Source organism: Thunnus maccoyii, chromosome 9 (assembly GCF_910596095.1).
Source record: "Thunnus maccoyii chromosome 9, fThuMac1.1, whole genome shotgun sequence".
Lineage (NCBI taxonomy): Eukaryota > Metazoa > Chordata > Actinopteri > Scombriformes > Scombridae > Thunnus > Thunnus maccoyii.
Genome location: NC_056541.1, coordinates 23,650,915 through 23,673,859, shown reverse-complemented (window position 1 = coordinate 23,673,859; position 22,945 = coordinate 23,650,915). Strand labels below are relative to the sequence as shown.

Below are 22,945 nucleotides of genomic sequence, written 5' to 3'. Positions count from 1 at the left end.
ATGCTGCAGCATCCTCACATGCTCTGTTTCTCTGCTCAGGTTTGTAAGTATGACTACGTGGAGGTGCGAAGTGGACTTTCAGCAGATTCGAGGCTACACGGGAAGTTCTGTGGGGCAGAGAAACCAGAAGCTATTACCTCTCAGTACAACAACATGCGCATTGAGTTCAAGTCAGACAACACAGTGTCCAAAAAGGGTTTTAAAGCACAGTTCTTCTCAGGTGAGTCCTCCAGCAGTGTTGTGCACACCATCACAAGTCTTTTCACCCTGTCACTTGGAGCTGCTATCTGTCAGTCTTCAAAGGGAACAGTCACCAAGGTTGTGTCCTCTGTGCTTCCTCAGACAAAGACGAGTGCTCTAAGGAGAACGGTGGCTGTCAACATGAGTGTGTCAACACCTTTGGAAGCTACAGCTGTCAGTGCAGGAGTGGCTTTGTGCTGCATGAGAACAAACATGACTGCAAAGAAGGTATTTCAACTGTCTCTTTTATGTTTGCACATTTACAGATTAGATATTTGCAATCAGAGCAGCCATTAGGATTGATCAGCACACAGTTTCCTTGTGTCAAAAACAGTTTGAGTGCAGTCTTAGCAGGTCTGTTCTGATTCAGTGATGTCTTTTTGCAGCTGGCTGCGATCACACTGTGAATGGCGTGAGCGGCATCATCACCAGCCCCAACTGGCCAGATAAATACCCCAGCAAGAAGGCGTGCACCTGGGCACTCACCACCACTCCTGGCCACCGCATCAAAATCGTATGTGCCACCTCCTCCTGCTCTCTGTGTCATTTACTAGTAAATTATGTATTTGTGTGCAGCTCTAGTGTGTAGTTGAATTGCTAATCCCTCGGGGACATCTGTGTTTACTGTGCTGTTGTCAGAAACTGTTATGCAGTTCCTAATGACGATGTGTGGCTCCCCCTTCTGTTATTATCCGCATTTTTGTCTACTATGTCACATTATTTTAAAATTAAGTGTTTGCTGAAAGAAAATTTGTATCTATGTCAGTATACAACTTATAACATCAAACCATATTATGCAAGCAAGAATTCAAAAAATAAGGAAGACCTCATTTCAGCAAACATTTCCTTTTAAGCTCAAGTGTGCCTGTGTGCAGACAAGAGACATAACACTATCAAGATAAAGCTTAAACTTAAAGCTTGATCTCACTTGAAAGTTTGATCTCATACATTTCCAGTCATCTCTTTCAAGAAAAATTGGATTTGAAACTCATTTCTTTAAATGTACTCACTCACCATCTTGTTTGGTCCCAGGCCTTTAATGAGATCGACATGGAGGCTCACCTGGAGTGTGCTTATGACCACATTGAAATTTACGATGGACGAGATGGGAAAGCGCCAAGTCTGGGTCGCTTCTGTGGCACCAAGAAGCCCCCACCCATCATGTCTAGCGGCAACAGGCTGTTCATTCGCTTTTTCTCTGATAACTCTGTGCAGAAGAAAGGCTTTGAGGCTTCTCATACCGCAGGTAAGATTAGATGCCATTGAAACAGTACTCAGTGTCTTTTCCTGCTCAAAAAATAGCACAGCATTGATGTTTCTGAGGCATCAAGTTGAATTCAGGTCAGTTACCCAGATGTCAAACTTCATGTATGTTTTTGAAATGAAGAATTTAGTTTTTGTTGCTATTCACCACCCTGTCTGAAAATGATTATGACTCATATTTAACTACAGAACATGTTTTGGAGTCCTTTGTATCTATGCAACTGTAAAATGAGAAATTAGCAAGAGACCAGCAAATACCTCGGCTGTACTTGTAGCTTATCAACTTTGGCCTCTGTCTGCAAAGTGTCCAACTCAACTAAACTTTCTGTGCAGAGTGTGGTGGTCGCCTAAAGGCTGAAGTCAAGACCAAGGACCTGTTCTCCCATGCCCAGTTCGGGGACAATAACTACCCTGGAGCCTCGGACTGTCAGTGGGTCATCTCAGCGGAGAAAGGCTACGGGGTGGAGCTCATCTTCCAGACCTTTGAGATTGAGGAGGAGGCGGACTGTGGCTATGACTACATGGAGCTCTTCGATGGAGCTGATACCAAGTCTCCACGGCTGGGACGTTACTGTGGCTCAGGGGTAAGAACATCTTCCTAAGAGCCACTGCTCTCTGAATGTTTTTTCTTTGTCAAACACAACTGGATTGTTACGGCACATTTTTCTCTGCTGCTGTATGACAGCAGAAGTATTCTGACAATTGTTGTGGAATTAGCGCTGCTGTTGAATAACTTTTGCCAGCAGTTTTTAATACGGTGACTTTGTGAACTACCCTGGGGCTAGCCTACCCTGATTCCAGTCCATATTCTGGCTTTAATTATTTTGTTAAAGTTATTGTGCTCCTCTGGGTTTGGGAGTGTTGCTGTGGGGGCGGTGGTAGGTCGACACAAGTCGACACTCCCTGGGTGTTGATACCCTATCAGAATCTCTGGCATTGGGTTGTAACTGAGAATTAGTCAGCCAGTGTTGCAGCCGGAGTCTGGAACAATGAGGCCAGCAGGTCAGAGAACAGCTTGATTTCATTTACGCACTACAGTAATAAGCTTTGGCCTTTTACTCACGCCCGTTCCTATGAATCATTTGCTGGAGGGGACATAACACCCGCAGTACCTGGGGGAGCGGTTCCTCAATCAAGTTTCCTTTTATAAAACGGGTCGAAATAAACTAACTGACACACTTGAGTCCAAAGTAGGGTGAAAACTCATTATAGTGCAAGGAGGCTTATTTTTAGCCCAAGGGCTTTTCTCAAATAGTAGACCACATATTGCTTGGTGTACAATAAAAAATTGTCGGCTGCTTTCTTCTTGTGTTTTAAATCTCTTTCCCAATAAACCAAGACTTGTTTCCCAATAAACCAAGACTTGTGGCCTATTGTTAGTTTACTGTAATGCAGCCTTTAAAATCAGGAAAAGGCAACACTTATGCCATATCACGATATTATGATATCCAAAATCTAAGACGATATCTAGTCTCATATCACGATATCGATATAATAGTGATGTATTGCCCAGCCCTACCTATTGCAAATATATTGTTTATCTTTCAATGGCTGTTTTAATCAACAATCTGGTGCTTCACAGTAGGTTGCACAAGCTTTGGCTGCTCTGACGTTACATGCTTGTCTTTGTCAGAGCCACAGGGTAGCTGCCTGAACACCTCCAGCAGCTAATTATTTTTCAGTATGCTGTTCTGAATTAATATTCAGGTGATGCCACAATTCTGACAAACAGCCAAGTCAAGTGTTGCATATTTTCTGTGCTTACATAATGCAGTTAATTTTCCTTTTGTTTCATTGGAAATAGTTTGGCTGACAGTAGAATATATATGAAGTGCTATGCAGTATATTGCTTTGTTTGGTGAAAAAAAAGAGCTGGGGGAGCGGTTCCTCAATCAAAAAAAGAGCTCTCTCCAGTGCTGCACCTGGCACTAATAATCAGAGTACATTTTATCCTCATCTCAGGAGCAGCCAAAGCCTGAATCAGAGTAATAGTAATAATAAGTTTATTTATATAGCACCTTTTCAAGAGCAGACGTCATAAAGTGCTTAACAACAAAAACAAACAAAAACAATGCAACAGACATTAAACGCAGACATTCAGCTAAAAACACGAGGCAAAACAGACAAAAACCTGGAGAGGGCCAGTCCTGGTCCTGTACCCTTACTTGGGCCCTGGCTGTTTCAGAACTAGCAGTCCTCTGTAGTCAGAAGCCATTCGTCATGGTCACTGATTTGCTCTCAGTTTCAGCATGTGAGAAGTCTTTAAGTTTTAATTGAAGTGCAGTCAAAGAAGCAGAAAGCGGCAGCCACAAATGAATCTGTTGTTTTGTCCTTCCTGACAGCCTCCAGAGGAGATCTACTCAGCCGGTGACTCCATTGTGATCAAGTTCCGCTCCGACGATACAATCAACAAAAAAGGATTTCACGTCCGCTACACCAGCACCAAGTTCCAGGACACACTGCACTCACGCAAGTGACCAGCGGGGGCCGGAAGGGGCCGTGCGGGGCAAAGGGGCAAACGGAGGGGCCCCCAGGGGAGGCGCCAGCCTGACGCTCGGAAACCTTCGGCCACCAAGATGAATCAGACACGACAGAACAGCCGCAAGACCACCAACCGCACCTCAGCTCCTAGGGGCTCTAGCTCCCCACACAGACAATGAGGAGTAAAGCCATTCTGCAGTACACCTTGTTTTTACCTTTTTATGGTTAGGATTGGGGTGGGAGGGTGAAGGTCCGCTTTAGGTGGACAGTAGGGGAAAATTTATTGACCCAGTCCCCTCCAGATATTCTTTTGTTTCTTTCTTTTTTTTTTTTTTTTTTAATGCGCCTCCTAATGAGAGGCACAAAGGAAAACAGTGGATTCTCAGGACCTGTAGGAAGGCAGGCATCAGCTGGACAGATCCCTGCTTTTGTCGGGCCAGCCCACCACATCCAGAGGGAGGAGAGAAAGAGGAGGAGGAGTATGGGAGGGTCTCCTGCACTCCTCAATTATTGCTCTCCTCTCTTCACACTCTCATCCCTTTTGTTCAAGGATTCATATCCGTAAAAGGATTAGAAGGACTTGACTTGAGATTTTGATACTGTATGTCAGTCAATTGCATGTAATTACAAGGAAAGAAGGAAAACTGTACAGTGACAACACCAGCATTTGTAATTGGCATTGTCCTGGCAACCAGTGGCAAGATTCACGTTGTTACCATTAACAAGGAAATTAAGGAAGCAGTTATCTTATTAAAGGACTAATAAATGAAATGTGGTCCATGTCTTCTGGTTGGTAATTGCTTGCCTGATGACTGGCTATTACTGTACCTCCATGTATAAAGTAATGTGTATGATCTTTCAAAGGGAACATGTGCTTTTCTCAGTTCGAACCAGTTAGCACTTTACAGTGAATTGTTCCAAAATCATGAGCTTATGAATTTTTGTGAAATGCAATGCCAGTTCACTTATTTTTAAATGCATTTTATCTCTCTTATTCTTCATTGTTTTTTTTAATTGCTCCATTTAGTTCCTCAGGCATACTTGAACATTGTGTGTGCCCTGTAACATGGGGTAATAAAGATATGACTTATGTTTCCGTGTTGATTTACAGATGTAAAATAATTTCTCTCTAGAGAAAATGCCTTTTCTTGGTACAATGAAGTATTTCTCAAGAACCAAATGAGCCTGGGTATTTATTGTCATAGTAATTACATATATAATGTAAAGGTGGAAAGGTACTGTTGAACTTCGCCCTATAATTGCCTTCTAATGTATAGCCATTGGTCTATGTTGAATATACTATGTTGCTCACTCATTCCTTTTCTCCATTTATTTCTCACTCAGCAGTATGTTGTTGTGTGAACTTGCAGATGTCTGCTACATGTTTGATGTCTGACCTTTTTTCACAATATTCACTGATAGAAAACCTGTTTTGGTGTCACATTAGTTAGGCCAGTCCTGGCAGTGCATTGAGTGAGTTTAATTTACAAAGCTTTAGTCCTTATAGAGTCCTTGTGTTTGTTGCTCGTACAAACTCAGTACAAGTGAATAAGAGGAATAATACGGGACAGAGGACTTAAACGGCACATTGGTCTGTGCTTGAAATAAGTTTCAGAAGAATTTTGTGACACACACACACACACAAAAACAAATAGAAATATCACTTATTCATCTCATCTTTGATTCACTATTTATAGATGGATCTTGTCATTTCAGACTGGGAAAACATTTCCATTTCCACCTTGCTAAATATTCATTCCCCCACATGTAACCCTGCTCTCCCTCAGTAATTATTCCATTACTGTTCTCTTGTGCTTTTACATAAAAAACGAGGAGCAGAGCAGTGCGGTTGCACAGAAAAACTGCCAGACTGGCACGAAGGTAAATTGGGGCCCTCAGTCTACTTAACCCCACAAGTACTGCAAAATACATGCAGATGGAACGAACTGCAGTCTGGCTGATACACAGTTTGGGTAAACACATAACAAGGATCAGGGCATATTTCACATTCATGAATAAATAATAAAGATTCATAAAAGGTTCAGATACATTAGCTTTTTATATAAATTTATTTTTGCATTCGATTATTGAATTTCACATACTAAACTACTGTGCACATACACGTTTATCAAGAAAATGTGACCACTCATCTAAGTAGATTTAGATTATTCAGCATATTTTGGATATTTATTAATCTGGTGTACATGTACTACACTAACCTTCTTGTAATTGAAATCTTTTCTCATTTAATATACTGTAAAGAGTAAAGAAAGTAAACCCACCCACATATTTGGGTTTGGGGAGATTAACATGAATAAAAACCTTTATACGCAAAGTGCTTTAACATAATACACTTGCCCTGCTATATTTCAGATCCTATTTCTGTATGTACCAGCTGCACATACTTTTTATTTTCACGAGAACTTAACAACTTAACTTGTCAACTTAACAAAAGTGATACTGTAAAAAAACATCTTTACATAAAAAATGTGAATGCACACTGACATTTAACTATAAAAGTTTGGGCACTGACAATGGAAATGTACTAACAATTGGCAACATGTAATAAATTTAGTACTCCTGCTTCATTTTCATCTTTCTGATTTTACTCAAAATATTTGTTTACATCTTTCTGCTTTTGTTGCTGTCAAGATGAGCAGGAACGCCACTTTATAGACAACCTCCTTACACCGGCATGAAACATTGATGTGCTGCAATTCAACATTAAATCATGAGCCATTTCATATGAATAATTAACGTCAGGAACTGGAGAAGTGTAACGCCGTCTACCGTCTCAGTAATTATGTGACTGTAAGCAAACGGTGACAGGTCTTCATCCTGCTCCGTTGCTCTGTTACATAACAATGCAGAAGAAAACCAGTGCTGAGCTTCCACAAGAAAAGACCCGAGGCTTTTCTGCACCTGATTTATTTGACATCCACAAGTAACACACACACGAGACAAAAATGTACTGCTCTGGCAGCAATTGAGTCAGTCCCTCTCCCTAACTGTTATTGTGTTATGTGGTTTGACAAATGGCCCTCACCTTCTCTGCGGGGCAGACCGGAGCTGGCGTCGATGGCTGGTTGAGTGGTGCTCTAAATTGTGTGAGAGCAGAGGAGGGAGCAGAGTGGGTTACAGTGAGTGTTTTCAAGTGCGGTGGAGGGCATGTAGAGGGTACACCTGAGGAGCTGGCAAGAGGTCTCTTATTAATTGCTGATGATGACCAAAATAGAGACCTTGAAGCAGTTTGAGATCTGATATAAACATGTGATAGGGTCAGAAAAGAGGATGATAACTTGTGGTGAGTACTGGCATACACAACATTTCAGAGCAAGTGTGTGTTGGCAGCATCAAAAGTTCAGCTGAGAAAGTGTCCGAGCAGCATACCGAGATGTTTACATCACACGTTACGTTTAACAAAACTGCACAGTATTAAATTTCAGTTGTACAACTTTTTATCCAGCCACAAAATGACATCATAACCTTACAGATGTGGCTCAAAAATCACATTCAGTTAAGAAACATGAAAAAGAAACAAACGTCATGATGTTTCACAAGCTAATAAATGAGTCATGTGAGTCAGTAATGGACGTAAGAGCGCGACACTCTGCCAGTGTTCACATCAGCAGGTCACAGAACAGTCAGTGGCTCTTAGCTACTCGATAACTTACACTCATGAAACTTGTGACTCAGCCAGTGTTTCCCAATGATTACTCAATGCATGTCATCACCACCTCTGGCTGAAGGTGATCAAAAACACACCTCAACTGAGTCAGGTCAACCCACTTTTATGAGTCGTAAAGTAATTTACACTATATTTAAGAAGAGGTACCCCGTGGGTGAGGATTTTTTTTTAAATACTTTACAATCCACTAATGAATACAAGTGGAAAAAATGTGATTTGTGATGAATGAGGGCAACAGCCTCTAATTATGGAGTTGATTCTGACATCTTTGTGCTGTAAAGTACAAGATCAATTTATTGATCTGACGTTCCCCCTGAACATGAAGAAAAATACAGTGCTTACAATTGGTGCCTCATAGTTTTGCGTGCAGAGGAAATCCTCTGCCTGACATCAGTGTGAGTTGACTGACAGCTGCTGTGTTTTTACGTGCTGATCGACTGCCAGGCCAACGCTCCCAGCTTTCCCCCCACCCAGCACAGAGCCGCTCCCACAGCCACAGCTGCCATCACAGCCAGGCTGGCCTTCAGCACGGCTCCGGGGGGTCTGCTGAAGCTGGTGGGGGCCATGCACGCCAGCATGGCCACAGTCACGGTCAGGGTAAACAAAATGGAGACGGCAGTGTTGATGGCCACGATCTGGCCAAACTTGGCGAAAGGCACAATGACACAGAAGAAGAGTGGGACTGTGGAGATCACCGTGGTGACAGCGCTGGACACTATGGCAACGCCCACATGGTTCACTGCCTCCAGAGTCCGCCTCTGCCTCTCGGCCGGAGGCTCCTGTGAACAAAACACAGATTAATGGGACGGGCCGCTCCTCTTTATTCACAAGCCCTCAGGGCCACTTCTCACCAAAATCTTAGTCACTGGCTGTTTTAGGGTGTGTTTAAAAAGTGTTGCTGAATTTACACTCCCATACCGAGCTGCGCCCAGGTGTAGAGGGCATGCTTTCCCCAGCCAGCAGGTATCCCTCCACCAGGTGCAGACAGTAATCCACTGAAGATCCCACCAGAATAGAAAGAGAAATTGCCTCCACCGCTCCCATCTCCCAGCCCAGCCAATACATGAGCGCCACCACCAGACAGATCACTCCTGAATAAAAGCCAGAAAAACTCATGATTACATCCACGATCCCAAAGCGGACCTGAATATTTCATCTTAAAAGTCATTGTGTAGCTTCTGAATGCATCGACTCAAGACTTCCAAACCTGAATATACAATTTAACTTCTTACCTAGAATAGTTATGAGCACTGGCAGCAGCAGAAGAGGATGTGCAGTAAACACAGACACAGCTGCCACACAGATGGCCAGAGACAGCAGCAGACTCCAGAGGGCACTCTCCACACCTACAAACATAACTGAGAGTATTTTACCTGATTTTTAACACACGGCTGCTCTCACTTACTCTTGCCATTTTAATCCCTCTTCAGTTTGCAGAAAAATCCACATGTCATGCAAACGTGCATGCCACCTCTCACTCGCCTATGATTTCCATGAAGATCTGCTTCCAGTGCTCGCAGGTCTGGAAACCTCGTTGCAGAGCTGAAGATTGTGGGAGGGTGGCGAGTTGCTCCTGGATGAATGTCTCCCACTGAAGGAAGTCGGAGTAGGTCTGAAAGGAGGATTTGCCCTTGTATGTAGTCTTAGGAGAGGAGAGAGACAGAGAATTAGGGATCTTATAAAGTGAAAGTGACTGAAATGTGCTGCTCTTTGATGCGGGAACATGAAAAGCTGAGGGATGAAGTGACTTACAGATTCAAAGGCCATAGACAGCCAGCGGACCTTTCCTCCATGCATTCCCACTGCTCCATGAGAGAGCTGGCCCGGGAGCAGGTTGGGTTCAGGGAGAGAGTGACACTCAGGATGGAGCAGAGGCAGAATAGATGATAGTTTATTACCTGAGGGGAACAGAGGAAATCAATTTAATCCTCTACATATGATTGTTTTAATAGAATTGTACGTATTGTTTGAGCTTCACCTCGTTCAGGATTTGGTGGTGTGTTGTCTGCTCTTAGTAGTAAAGCACTTTATTTAACTGCAGGTGATTTTCCTGATTCATTGATTGTTTGGTCTATGCATAAAATGTCAGAAAACTGTGAAATGCCAACCGCAGTTTCCCAGACCTCAAGTCAACATGTTCAGATGTCTTGTTTTGTCTGACCTACAGTCCAAAGTTTAAAGATATTCAATTTGCTATTAAAGAGGAACAAGGAAACCAGCAAATAATCACATTTGAGATGTTGGTACCAGTACAGTTCTTCCACTTTTGCTTAAAAACAATCAAATCAACTAAATAGTTGCCAATTTATTTTTGGTTTATCGACTAATCAATTAATCCACAAACCCTTTCAGCTCTATAAGGCTTAAGTTGTTTTATTATGCAAAAATAAATTATTTGATGCTGAATTTTGTTTGAGTGGTACCTGAAGGCAGGCACTGCGCTCCTCCTGGCTTCACAAGTTGTCTGTTTGCACTAATGGCTTTACAGATTTTGCAAAGATGTCCCATTTCCTGGAAAATATCAAAGTCTGGATCCAATATGATGTTGCCCTTAGGAGAGATTTAAACATGTCAACCACATGAGAAAATGACTTAACAATCTTGCGTTCTTTCTGTCGGTTGCTAAGGATACATGCATGACCCTCACCATATCTCCAATAACGTGGTTGTCCTTGTGCTCAGTTCGGTTGACTCCCAAGATCCCAAACACGACAAAAACCATTGCCCCGGTGTCGACCAGAGGACGCACTGCTGGGTGGCCACACACATCGCCACTGCATGGGTTGAAGCCAAATGTTTTGGATGATTTCACTTTGGCAGCTGAGGATGGATTTTTGAAAATAGAAGCAGAGAAAAATATCACAACTTAATTTATTTATACAGTGTGAAAATATTTGTATGACTGGAACACTGTGGAAAAATCTTACAGAAGCCTCAGAGAGTGCAACAAAAAGTGAAACCTCACTGCATTTTGATGAGAGCAACACAAGAGAGAATAAGTGAAATAAAAACAAACATTTTAGCAATGTGACACATGCAGCACTAAAAAAGTTTTCCTAACAGTCTTTAATGGTGCTTTCTGACACTCACCACTGGGAAGAGGAGTGTAAAAGGTTCCCTGCCTGGGACCATCAGGCCCAGAACTGATGCCACAACCAGGCGGGCTGACACACACTCGGCTGGGATGAGGTCTGAGTCGGCGCTGGGCGAAGTACAGTCTCCTAAGAGGAGAGCGCAGAGCTTAAATGACGCTAAAACAACATGACAGTCCAGTAAACTTGTGCTATGATTTTGCATTTGTGCGTTCACCTGCTGTGCTGCTGCGGAGATGATGCTACATAAAAAGAAAAGTCTGGCGCCCAGCCGTGACGAGGGTCACATGAGCTGGATGTGATCATCCAGCTGGGGTACGGGTGGTACACATGGGAAACACACACTGTCATTCTGGTGGTGTAATTGCTGCGGGGCTGATTATAAGCCTATTCAGATAAAACAAGATTAGTTTTAAGCTGCTTTAGTGGCTCATATCACAGTTGGGAGACATTACGCTACAACTAATTATAAAAAATCATCCAGTTGACTTTTCTGCTCCCTAACCTGAAATGATGACACCTCTTCTTGCTCTGAGCTGCACAGCTTCCATGGGGAGACAGTGCTGGCATTAGTGGAGAAGCGGTAAAGGGATGCCGAGACTCCGAGGTCCAACTTTGATACGTACACTGTAAGCAAAGAGCCTAAAAAAGCAGCACCATGTAGAATATTTAAAATAAAGAATTGGGTTTTTAATAACTATGAGCATTTTTTATGTGTTTTACCTGTTTGGTTGGTGCTTGAATTTGGTTTTACTGAGCTCCGAGGAGCAGTGGAGGTTGTGGTGCTCGGGGTCTGCTGATGTGTAGAAAACTTAAACGCTGATGAGGAAGTGTGAGTGTTCAAAGGGTGGGGCTTCTCCATGAACACACCTGCAGGACATGACATGCATTTCAGGTCTTTGTTTTCGGCTGCGGTTAAGTGGTGAGTGTCTGTCTGTCACTGACGCAGTCTCACCTGAGCACATGGGGCAGGAGATGCCTTGACCACTGAGGTTGCTCCTCAGAGCCAGCAGAGTCTGGAGGTTTGTGTCCCGGCGGAAAAGTAAGGGGGCATGAGTGGCTGGCCTCAAGAGACAGCAGCATCCGGCAGATAACAGCAGAACCAGGAGGAAGACACCTGGGCCGGCATGATAAACAATGACAAAGAATGATGGAGTAGACAGAGCAGCTGAGGGACAGATCAATTACAGTCACTCCTCAAGAGGGTGAATGAATACTACATGAGGGGTGCCTGCTCTTCTTTTGACAGACTGCATCCCCTCAGGAAGGACAGAAATTACAGTATTTCTTCAATACTTCTTATTTGATCTTGAGGTTACCCTCGTGTCTAAATCATAGATGAAGAGTTTGGCACATGATATCTGAGAAAACCAAATTATAGAAACTTCACCCCAATCTTTTTTTAGGTGTAATTGAGCTTAGCGGTGTCAAAATCCTACTGAGCTTTCAGAGTTTATATCAAATCTTACCAAGGACAGCTTTTCTTCTCTCCACAGCTGGTTCTGCCACTAAATGCTTCAGGGCCCACTGAAGATTTGTGCTCACCACACCCACATGCTGCTGCCCTGAAGGGGACAGAGGTGTCTCCACTGACAGGGACAGAATGGCTGCATCGCCGTCTGTGTCACAGGAGCCTAGCTCGAGACAAAGAGAGGAGCTTAGTGGGTGTCTGGACAGAAGCATTTTACAGCCTGGACTCATTCCCTTTTCCCATTCTCCCCCCATCATTCAGTCAATGCAAGAGAGATAATAATCTCACCTGGCTCCATCTCCACTGACAGAAGCGCCACATCATCATCCTCATCTGACAAAGGGCCGTGGCTCACTGACAGGCCCGAAAACAACTTCCAACTTTAGAGGGAGGAGGCAGTTTAAGGAGAGATACAGCTGAAGGGATTACCTCTCGCCTGTGGTGTCGCACAGCATGCACAAATAACATCTCACAGAGGAGTAAGGAAATAATGCCTCACCAATTCAACCAGGCATATTTGCGCGGCTCCACACACTGAGTCCAGATACACAGGGCGGCTGGCATCAGGACAGACACGTAAAGCCAGCAGCAGCTTACAATGAGGGCCATGAATAGGCCGAAGTCATGCACAGCTGGGATCTAAGTGTCAGTTAAATGAAGCACAGTGTAAAGGACCTTGAAACATTCAATTTGTGCTTATCGTGTGAAAATGGCTGTCTGCTGAGAGAGGCACTTCTATTCATCCATAGCAGGGGGAGTCATTTATACTTAACGTTCAGACCCTTTTAACAGTCGGATTTCATTTCTATGATTACCTGAGAGAAAGTGTTGGCAGCGTAGGCAGCCGCTGTAGTGAAGGAGGTGAGGAAAGTGGCTCGGCCAGCTGTTTTAATTGTGTAGATCATACGCTGCTGTGGCTGAAGCAGATGAGAGGCCTGTCTGAAGATGCTGATGAACACAAATACATCATCCACCCCTGAGCACCGGTGAGAAAGAAAATTAAAGAGCTGCCTTATAACATATTATGATAAGTGTACTGTAAAAGTTGTTTTTTTAGAGGAATACTTTGACATTATGGGAAATACTTTACACCCATTTGCTGTCTTGCCAAGAGTTAGATGAGAAGATTGATACCACTAAATTACAGGTCGTAACTAGGGGCAATCTCTTGTCTGTATGCTAAATATGAAGCTAACTAGCTAAATAGTTAGCTTACTTGTAAAACTACATCAGATGTAGTTTTACAAGTATTATGTGACTATTTCTTGGCCGGGCACAGTAACTTACTGGAGTCTCCACTGGTTGCCTCATGGTAACGACAAGACTCCAGTAAGTCACTGCCCCCCGCACATAACGCCCTGTAAAATGTCTGAAATGTCTAAAATTGATGGTTTATACTTCCGTTTTTGTACGCATTAGACTGACAAGATACATCGTGTTAATTAGTGAGCTTTGGAGATAATGTTAGGCAGATTTTGTTACCTTTGGACAGAGTCGGGCTAGCTGTTTCCCCCTGTTTTCAGTCTTTATGCTAAGCTAAACTAAATCCTTGTAGTTTCATATTTAACAGAGACGTGCAAGTGATACCAATCTTCTCATTTCTGGGCAAGAGAGCGAATGAGCATATTTTCCAAAATGTAGAACTATTCCCTCAATTTAAAAAATTGATGTAGTTATTTCCCTTACCAATACCAATAATAACAAATGCCGCCACTCCATTGAGAATGCCCAGGTACCTCACTCCAAAGACAACATGGTATAAGAAAAGAGCCATCAAGCAACTCAGTCCAATGCTAACCAGGCCGAAGAAAGTCAAAAACACTACAAAGAGATGAGAAAACACCCAGGGGTTATATACACATGCATAGAGATTACTCTAAAACTGACTTTGACAGCCCAAGAATGAATTTGGATATTTAAATTTGAAATAATCCGAAAGAATAGGTCATACTGTACCAGAGAAGGAGGTCAGGACATAGACCAGTACAGTAATACAGACTCCGCTGATGACAGCCAGCATCATATCATTGTGGAAGGTGTGTCTCACCTCATCATCAAACAGCTCTGTTCCCCCATAAAGCACCTTCACCTGGCTGAGACAAAGGAGGTGGATGTCCAATAACGTTAAATTCCAACTCTCTGCTCTAAGAATGTGACAATAAGGCAGCAGAATAAACACCTGAAAGGAAAAATACTGGACAATATTGCATTAATTATACAGAACAGAAATTTTCCAAACCTGGTAGATTGTTTGGCCAGGATATCAGCGTACTGAACCACAAAATTTTTGAAGTGAGTTCTCTGCTCATTAGCTCGGTCCTGCAAGGAGTAGTAGGATGGTAGAGGAGCTCCAAAATGGATCTCGCTGCGTAAGAGAGAGGAGGAGAGATGCTCAGGGGACAGACTCTCATCCACGTACCAGTAGAACTGTGGGTGGGTGATGGCGAGACTCAGAGAACCTACAAGGGAATACATACAAGTCAAATCAGCACTGTGAGGTGAACTCTTACAAGTAGTCCTTTTACAAAAACTGCTGGTTTTCTCACCTTGAATATCAGCCAGGTCTGGGCCCATGCCATCATAGTAGATTTTCCCCCCTCGCTCACTGGGATACAGGTAAGACAGGAGTGAGCTGGGTGGGGAGCAGTAGGATGGTCCCAGTGGCAGATCCCTCAACACCTCCAGAGGCTTCCAGCAGAACTGATGAAACTGCGGGTGCTGCATGAGCAGATGCTCCACATGATGGACGGTCTGCAGACGTTCTGGGGTGAAGATGTTGCGATCACCCTCCCCTTGAGCTACAAACACCAGCTCAATCCTCCACAGAGCCTGGCTCTGCAAGTAGTAGTTAGGAGAAAACCTGCGCCTCCTAATGAGTGACAAAGTGGAATTTTTATCCCGTAATCCCTCCTCTTCCTCCTTTGTTCTGTGATCTGTGTTCTTGTACTTCAGTATTTCCTCCTGACCCAAATCAGGTGCTGTCCTTTTATCTCTGCTACCTGCACCTTCCCTCTTATGATCATCTCCTGTTCGGAGAGGGTTGTTTTGAGGAGTGGAGGACCTCATTTCCTCATTACCTGTCCTGTTGAATACTCCCTGTCCACCCAGCCTCTCAAGCAGAAGCCCCTGCAAGGCCTCAGACTCACTGTTATCTAAGTCTCGCCTACGTCTGTCCCAGGACCCCAGCTGAGTTTTTACAGCAATGGTGAGGGCGTCAAAGCGCTCGGCAGAGAAGTGACTATGCACCTCAAAGGCACTGTAGGAGAGGTCTATGTCCAGCGGAGGGCAGTAGAGGAGCATGTAGGCAAACAGGGCGCAAGGTAGCAGGACAACTACCCCTAGAACCACTCCACTGACACAGGGTTGTGTGTACACCCACCCTATTGCCTTCCACACCCCACACACCCCATTGTCCCCAGAGAAATAGCTCCTTCCTAGTGTGTGCGCCACTCCATCCACTTCCTCCTCCTCCTCTTCCTCCCCTCCCCAGCTTGTCTGAAACAGCAGCGGTTCATCCTCCACATCCATGCTGGCACCTGTCAGGGAAACATAACAGCACTTGATCGTCACTCACTTATTGCAGCACCCGTTCTTTCCTCCGGCGGGTGAACCACAAAATAGATGTTTGAACTACCAGCAGTTGACATATCTGACAAGATGAAGGACAAGGTAACTTCCAAATTTGCAGTCAGCAAGCAAGGATGTGAGAATTAAGTCTGTCCTCACACAGCTGTCGACGAAAGGGCATCCATTGGCAGCTCACAGGAGTCGTGGAGGAAATTGAGGAGGGAAGACCTTTTTCTTCCTCAAGGGCTTATAGGAGAAAATGGTTCTGCTTTAAAATGCTGATCACAAGAGCTCGGGGGTGAGACAGGCTAAAAGCTGTGATTTAATTCTTCTCTGTCAGCGTGAGCAAACCATTATCACCCAGGGAGAGTCTGCTGGTGGCTTCCTACATATCAGCAGCCGACGTGGCTTTGTCTGCTATGCAGCAAATTAAATAATCTCACTTGTCTAATTACTGACAAGAAGAGCGAGTGGGATATTAGACAGAGTTCTGGAAGAAGAGAGGGTTTATCTTCTGTGATGGGCAGCCTTTGACTAATAGTGTCAATAGGTGCCACTTTTTTCACATTCCTCTACACACAAGATACTGCAGACAGTTTGCATTCAAGTGGCAGTGAGCCCGCTAACTGCAGCAATTTATCTTTTCTCTTTAGAACAGTGCTTTAAGGTCAGCCAGGTAAGACAGTGAATCTTGATTATGTGTAAAAGATAGCCATGCTCAGCTCTGTAGCTGAAGTGAAAAATCTATCATAATTTTTTTTTACAAATTATACTATTTAATCAGTATTTGTAAAAATGATAAGACTCCTTGAGTTAGAAAGCACTGCTTTTCCACTGCATAGTACGGCTCGACTTGCCATTTTTGGTTTTCCACTGGGCAAAAATCGTGGACAGTACCTGGTACCTGATACTTTTTTGGTATCACCTCTGTCGAGGTTCCAAGTGAGCTGAGCTGATACTAAATGATGTCAAAACACTGCAGATCACTGACTGGTTAGAGAGAATTGTCACTCCCTGTAGTGGAGTAGTGGTAATGAATGAATGAAAAGGAGAAAAATAAAACTAAGAGCGTCTGTTTCCACAGTAGATCATTTGTTAAGTGTTTGATGGTGGTTATTTATTTGTGCTTTAGAACGTAACTGCCATGAAACAATCAGGAAATGATGTCTTATTTCTCTCATTCACAGGCTTTGTTCTCTCTACCGCCACTCCTTCACCTTGCTCCTTCTCCTTCCTCGACCACCGCCATGCTGTCTCTCTCTCTTTCTTGGCTGTGCTCTCAGCTCTGGCTAACCCCTCCAGAACCCACTGTTAGCTGCTGCCATGACAGCCACTTCCAGGTTTACATGTGAAGTTGGAAGTGAGAGCCATGTGCAGTCTATCCCAACTAGCATTGCAGCTCAAGGGAAGGATCGTGACCAAAACACTAAGGCAGTGTTCCAGGTGAACTAGCCCACATCCTGAGAAAGGGATTTTTTTGGGACTAACCTGGCTGTCTTCCCGTAGGGGTGCTGCTGGGGTGCATCCCTCATTAGATCCAAATCTTTGAGGATGCCTACCTGGCTGGTCGGAGCAGGACCCTCTGCCAGGCCAGCGTGGGAGACACATGGTTGAGTTCCCCCTGCCACATCAACCTGCTGGAGCAGTGCAGAAGGTGATGCACCACTTCCCCTCACAGCTGAGTTGAGTCGGACAACACCACAGTGGTGGCCTACTTGAACAGACAAGGGGGCATCAGATCCTCGGCCCTGCACAGGATGACGATGTCCATCCTGCCCCGGGTGGATCACCACCTCTGCTCCCTTAAGGCCTGTCATATTCCAGGATCCCTCAACGTGGGAGCAGACAGGATGTCCAGGGGTGGCCCACTCGAGGAGTAGTGCCTCTCCCTGGACATAGGCGCAAAGGTCTGGCAATGCTGTGAACGACCAGTGGCCAACCTGTTTGCGAGCAAGGAGAACACCCAGTGCTCCCTTTGATTCTCCCTGAGCGCAACCGATGTCCCCTCCTCCTCCCCCCCATTGGAGCTTGACGCGTTAGCCCACCCAGTTTGGCCCCCAGGGCCGGCTGTATGCCTTTCCGCCCCTGCAGCTGCTCCACAGGGTTTGGACGCAGCACATGTCCAGAATAGTCATTGCACCACAGAGGCTGGGTGCCAGGTGGTTCCCAGACCTGGTCTGACTGGCAGTGGCAAGTCCACGGCCAGTATCGGATCTGCCCACAGCTCTGTGTCAGGCAGGGGGATTTATCCTCTTGCTTTGAATTCTGGGCTGACACCTCATGGTTGGGAGGTTGAGAGGATGAGACTGAGCAGCTTGGGTCTCTTGGCCAGGGTGGTCGCTACAATTCAAAATGCACATGCTCAGTCCACCTCTAGGGCTTACACAACACATTGGTAGGTGTTTGTGGACTGGTGTGAGGCCAGGGCCCTCAATCCATGTTCGTGCCCCCAACAGGGTATCCTAGATTTCCTGCAGGGCCTATACGATAGTGGTCATGCGGCATCCACTTTGGGGTGTTTGCAGCAGCAATTACTGTGGGCCACAACGGTTTGGACCACTTCACAGCCAGGAGCCATCCACTGGTGAAGTGCTTCCTGCGGGGGCCTGCAGGCTGCGGCCCCCTACTCAATGCTTTGTTCCTCAATGGGACCTTCAAATGGTGCTGGATGGCCGAACATTAACCTATTGTATTGTTGAGTTATCAAGGACATGTTTTTGTGTTGAGAAATGTTAAAGATATCATTAAAGGTAAACCCTAATACGGTGACAGTGAGGAAAATACTTCCGGGCAGCAGGTCCTCTGGTTAGCCAATTACAAAGCTTCACATTCTGGATTTCAAATTCAATTTATCCCTGGGGTGCTCTAAAATCTACGTTGTTTTTTACAGTTACATAAAACAACAAAAATAACATAAAAGCTCAGATAACTACACAATGCAAAGACAATGATTCAAACAACATGCAACTACATGGTTTCAGCGATGGCAGCGTCCATGCCTGAAGCTTGAAAAAATCTTTGTAATAACTGACAAACTAAACATTGCATACATTCACTGAACGAAGATTATGAAAATGAAATGCACATTTCTCGCCAGAAATGTTATCCAAACGCATTTTGATGCCAAAACTATTTTGAAATATTGCATTTTCCACTGTGAATAATAGGAATGTCAGCCATTTTGTTTGTTTTGGCAGACAGAAACTTGACAATCATGTGACGTGGATGCAGGCCAATAGAAAAGAATAGCCAAAAAAAAAAAAACAACCCAAAAACGCAGGCATCTCACAATTTTAGAGCTGTTATTGTGAAGCTAAAACATTTTGCACTTTGGACCAATATAGCTATTACACATTTTGATGTGAGACTGGGTTGACTAATGTGATTTATTGAACTTGTACTTTTATGAAACAGATAAGAAGGCCTGGTGAGTTGAAAACCAAGAGCTTCACTGTGTCTAATATTCTGTGAGAGAAAGGCCTATTTTGGGAAATTTTAAAAAATCTGCACAACACTTCCTTCGTTACTTACAGTGTCATCTCACTGAACAGACAAGGACATCAGTGTACCTTGTATTGGGAGAGCAGTGCACCAGCATCTGCCCACGCAGTGTGAACATGAACTCCCTGCTGCTTCAGAGGACATGTATATTCATTAAAGGTGTTGAGAAGTTTGCTTTCAAAGTGTAAACTGGTGGAGTTTACAAGTTAGCATTACACAGAGGACAGAACATGCAATCTCAACCAAATCACTTGATTATTTTGGGTTGGTTTTGTATGTCTTCTATTTCTAAAATAAGAGGGAAAAGAAATTGTTCCAATTTTCAGGCTGTGATTTGAAGGTGGTATTATTGGTTATCTGCAACCCTCAGGGGATGTGATTTCAAAATGCAAAAAAAAAGCACTATTATGTTGTTTTCTATGATGCCATAATGCATATTGCAACCCCCCCCCTTAAGTAATGACCAATTATATCATCAGTTTTCAAGAAATATGTGAGATATAATTGTGCTCTCACATTAAATTAAATGGAATACAGCTGCTAATTTTGGGTAATTAGATTATTGTAATCCTGTTACATTTCATTTCTCCCTCTCCAGTTTTGATTATGGTGCTCTCATCAGGAGGAGATGAGAGGAGGCACACAGACAGGCAAGAAATAGGAAGAGAAAAGTGGAAGGGAAGAAAGAATGGAGCCTGGGGAATGACTGAGTGTGGAAGCGCACACACACACACACAGCACAGCAGTCACTCTTCAAACAAACGACCAGCACCTCAGCATCTGTGAAAAGACATCATGCTTTTCTGCTGCTTAAAATTCATGGAGGAAATCTAAATGAGAGGACCATCAGCACATCTCTGCAGCTCCATTTCTGTGTCTGTTTCAACATCAAACAGGCTGATTAGTAGTGCAGATGTCAAAGTCTGACAGTTCGAGGAACTCATTAAAGACTGATAGGCAGACTCGGTGCCTATTAGACATTAAGGCAGAGATGTGTGCTTTATACTAACCCTCCTTTGCTTGCTGTGTACCTTCCAACAGACAGCAAACAGGTACAGTGGAGGAACGATAACTACAGTGATGCACGGCCTCAGGGACACATCCTTTTCTCCCTTCTTGATGAGTCTGACGCGTCTTTGCATCCAAGAACATTGCACCTCATGTACAGTAATTATGAGCGGTGTGCAGCTGCAAAGCACTGCGAGCAGTGCAGAGCCTGGTATAACTAATGTGTTTACAAGCTGCCAGAATTGTTCAACACTGATATTTTTCTGCAAAGATTAGGAGTACACAGTCGATTTAAACCCTGCGCAGGTGTGGATTAAAAATAGAGTGCAATTTGGCATCCTGCATTCTGTATTTATTGGAATAAAAGCTGTCTCCCATATGGTTTAGTCTATACTAAAACTATGTCTTCCTTAACAGTTGAAGTGGTGTTTTTTGTCTGTGATGCAGTTTTAAACAGAATGGTCTGAAATGAACCATATTTGCAGGGTATGAGGTATGAAATACTGCATTAACCACCTGAAAGATGAAACTGCTCTTTGTGTTAAGTGTGGTGTGTGACTGTGTTGGATACCCTTGCCTGCCCTCACGTAAGCCTCTGTTGGGAACTTTTTCTTCAGCTTTTTTCCATTCCTTTTTTTCTAAACGATTGCTGCTCAGGTGGTCAAGCTGTACCTGTCTGTTTGTTAGAAGTACAGCGGCTGTGTTTGATGGTGCAGCACAGAGCTGTACTTGGGCTGTCTCATATGTCAGCAAGTTGCGAGCAAAAAGGAGGGTGAAGCATAAACTCCGGCAGATTTTTCCTGAAACGTGTGTATGTATTTTTTACTTGAACAAAAATGCCGATAAGCTGAGTGTCAGCACTTTTACCCTCTGCTACATCTCTGGATTGTGTCGGGTAGGTGAGCTGTGAGCAATCCCAGCATGCTGCGAGCCTGAACCCTTCACCTATAATCATCTCTCTCAACATCTCTCTCATCCCTCCCTTCGTTCTCCATCCCCTCACTCGCTTTACCCTTTACTTCCCCTCAATCTTGCTGCCTTTTCTCTGCGTCTCTATCCTGTCCACAAAGGTGAGAGATTTGTAACCTTCATTACTGACAGCAGATAAAATACCCCCTCCCACACACACACACACCCTGCTCAGTTTATCTCCCCTCCATCTCATCCAATATGCTGCCTCCTGCCCCACACACACTCAGCCTGGTGTAAACTCAGCCATCATACCGCCTCATTTAAAGGGGCATTGATTTCACCACCAGTGCTCTATGAATATATATTCCTTATGCATGAGCGCTCAGCAGTAGGCTATCTTTATTGTGGACGTGCCTCTATTCTTTACACACTGTGAATCCGGAGTCCATGGTTCAACTCAAACTCTCAAGAACCATTTGCACCTAACACAGTGTTCATTTTCTTATTGTCGATGAATTCATGCTCACTCTGAAGAGAGCGCACAGCTCTATGCACGCCGTGTGAAGCATCGTGGGGATGCACTATACAATTTCTCTCACTCTCCTAAATAAAAAAAAAACAGACTGAATAAGCCTAATACAACTCTAGAGGTAATTTCTGTCTGGCAGAATAAAACTAAATCTAAAAACAACAAAATTCAAACACATAACATCAAGCCTCTTTGTCAAAACTTATCTGCTTCAGAGTTACTCTGATGAACAAGGCTTGTATCCCAAGCTGCCTGCAAGCAGACCGGATGAGCTTTTATCGGTTTGTTAAACCATTTTTAGACGCTCTCTTTCATTTTCTACACACTTGACTGCCTTTACCAATTAGCATTTTAATCTATAAATCTGCCAAAAACAATTATAACAAAATTAACACCTATCAAAGCAAATGTCTGCAACACTGAGGAGTCTTACCTGAGGCTGATGAGATGAGAAATACAGGTGGAGCGTGCAGGCCTACTGGGTCCACTTGTGATGTGGTGAACTTGCGCTCTGCAATTTCATCTCCTCCATGCTCTGGTGTAGGGAAAAAATAATTTTTTTTGCTTTATTATCATAGTTAATAACTCATCAAGTAAGACACTAAGGGAACCCTCACAAGAGAAGTACACAGAAAAATCCTTTCCCCCCTCCCAACACACACACTCTCTGGAAGAATCTCCTAATCTCAGCAGCTAATAATGTGTTGTTTTCCTCCTCTTTTATGCTCCCAGGTCCTTTCTCTCCCGCTCCCTCCCCTCCTCTCTTACCCGGTTGTCCAGGCGACAGAGTCAGGGAGAGACATTTCTTCCCAGAAGCTCCTCTCTCTCTCCCATGGCTTTGTTCAGCCTGCCCTGCTGACTGGCTCACCAGTGGAAGAGAGGCGAGGAGGGGAACACAGCGCTAAACCCTCTGTACTCCACCGGTGGAAGGCTGCAGAGCCAAGAGGGATTGTATGTATGAGTAAAGACATGTCTCGGATTGGTTTTACCCTCATTCAGCTGGTTTAATGAGACCAAACTGATGCAGTTTGTTCTGATGTTGCAGCCAAGCCCCCTCCCATTCTGTCAGAGTTGGTATGGTCTAGTCTAGTCTCAGTTGGTGGGGAGGTGGGGTGTGTTATAAGAGGGTGATCAGAATAACCGGCTACAGTGGGAGACAAAGTGAAATCAATTTAAAGTAATCACCTGCAAGA

At 44.1% G+C, this 22,945-nt stretch overlaps 2 protein-coding genes across 3 annotated transcripts in view; one reads left to right on the top strand and one right to left on the bottom strand.

Moving 5' to 3' along the window:
* Nucleotides 1-5,083, top strand: part of bmp1a (bone morphogenetic protein 1a) — a 31,632-nt gene extending 26,549 nt beyond the window's left edge. Inside the window, exons 15-20 of the mRNA XM_042421984.1 lie at nucleotides 40-220; nucleotides 343-468; nucleotides 627-754; nucleotides 1,273-1,486; nucleotides 1,837-2,087; nucleotides 3,846-5,083. Of these exons, the coding sequence (XP_042277918.1) occupies nucleotides 40-220; nucleotides 343-468; nucleotides 627-754; nucleotides 1,273-1,486; nucleotides 1,837-2,087; nucleotides 3,846-3,980 (1,035 nt within the window). The 3' untranslated portion in view covers nucleotides 3,981-5,083. The remainder of the gene's footprint in view (nucleotides 1-39; nucleotides 221-342; nucleotides 469-626; nucleotides 755-1,272; nucleotides 1,487-1,836; nucleotides 2,088-3,845) is intronic.
* Nucleotides 5,084-7,419: 2,336 nt separating this feature from the next.
* Nucleotides 7,420-22,627, bottom strand: disp3 (dispatched RND transporter family member 3). Of its 2 annotated transcripts, XM_042420044.1 has the most exons (22): nucleotides 22,521-22,627; nucleotides 22,186-22,287; nucleotides 14,782-15,771; nucleotides 14,475-14,694; nucleotides 14,192-14,328; nucleotides 13,922-14,056; nucleotides 13,051-13,211; nucleotides 12,735-12,874; nucleotides 12,524-12,615; nucleotides 12,234-12,398; nucleotides 11,720-11,881; nucleotides 11,488-11,634; nucleotides 11,270-11,406; nucleotides 10,982-11,151; nucleotides 10,763-10,893; nucleotides 10,320-10,492; nucleotides 10,096-10,222; nucleotides 9,425-9,570; nucleotides 9,155-9,314; nucleotides 8,905-9,018; nucleotides 8,591-8,763; nucleotides 7,420-8,451 (listed from the first exon to the last, which is right to left on the bottom strand). In XM_042420044.1, exons 3-22 carry the CDS (start codon nucleotides 15,761-15,763, stop codon nucleotides 8,095-8,097), a joined length of 4,029 nt encoding a protein of 1,342 aa, XP_042275978.1. In that variant the 5' UTR covers nucleotides 15,764-15,771; nucleotides 22,186-22,287; nucleotides 22,521-22,627; the 3' UTR covers nucleotides 7,420-8,094. The 2 variants fall into 2 exon arrangements, with proteins under 2 accessions (XP_042275978.1, XP_042275977.1); XM_042420043.1 differs by lacking the exons at nucleotides 22,186-22,287; nucleotides 22,521-22,627 and adding an exon at nucleotides 17,291-17,611.
* Between the last annotated feature and the right edge of the window lie 318 nt (nucleotides 22,628-22,945).

Excerpts from the sequence above, each read along its gene's own strand:
- disp3 (XM_042420043.1), bottom strand. The coding sequence starts at position 17,327 with ATGCACCCCAGCAGCACCCCTACGGGAAGACAGCCAG. Across the intron at positions 10,894-10,981 it reads TCTCCGCAGCAGCACAGCAG|GAGACTGTACTTCGCCCAGC; the intron begins GTGAACGCACAA and ends CTCTCCTCTTAG. Across the intron at positions 10,493-10,762 it reads TTACACTCCTCTTCCCAGTG|CTGCCAAAGTGAAATCATCC; the intron begins GTGAGTGTCAGA and ends ATCCATCCTCAG.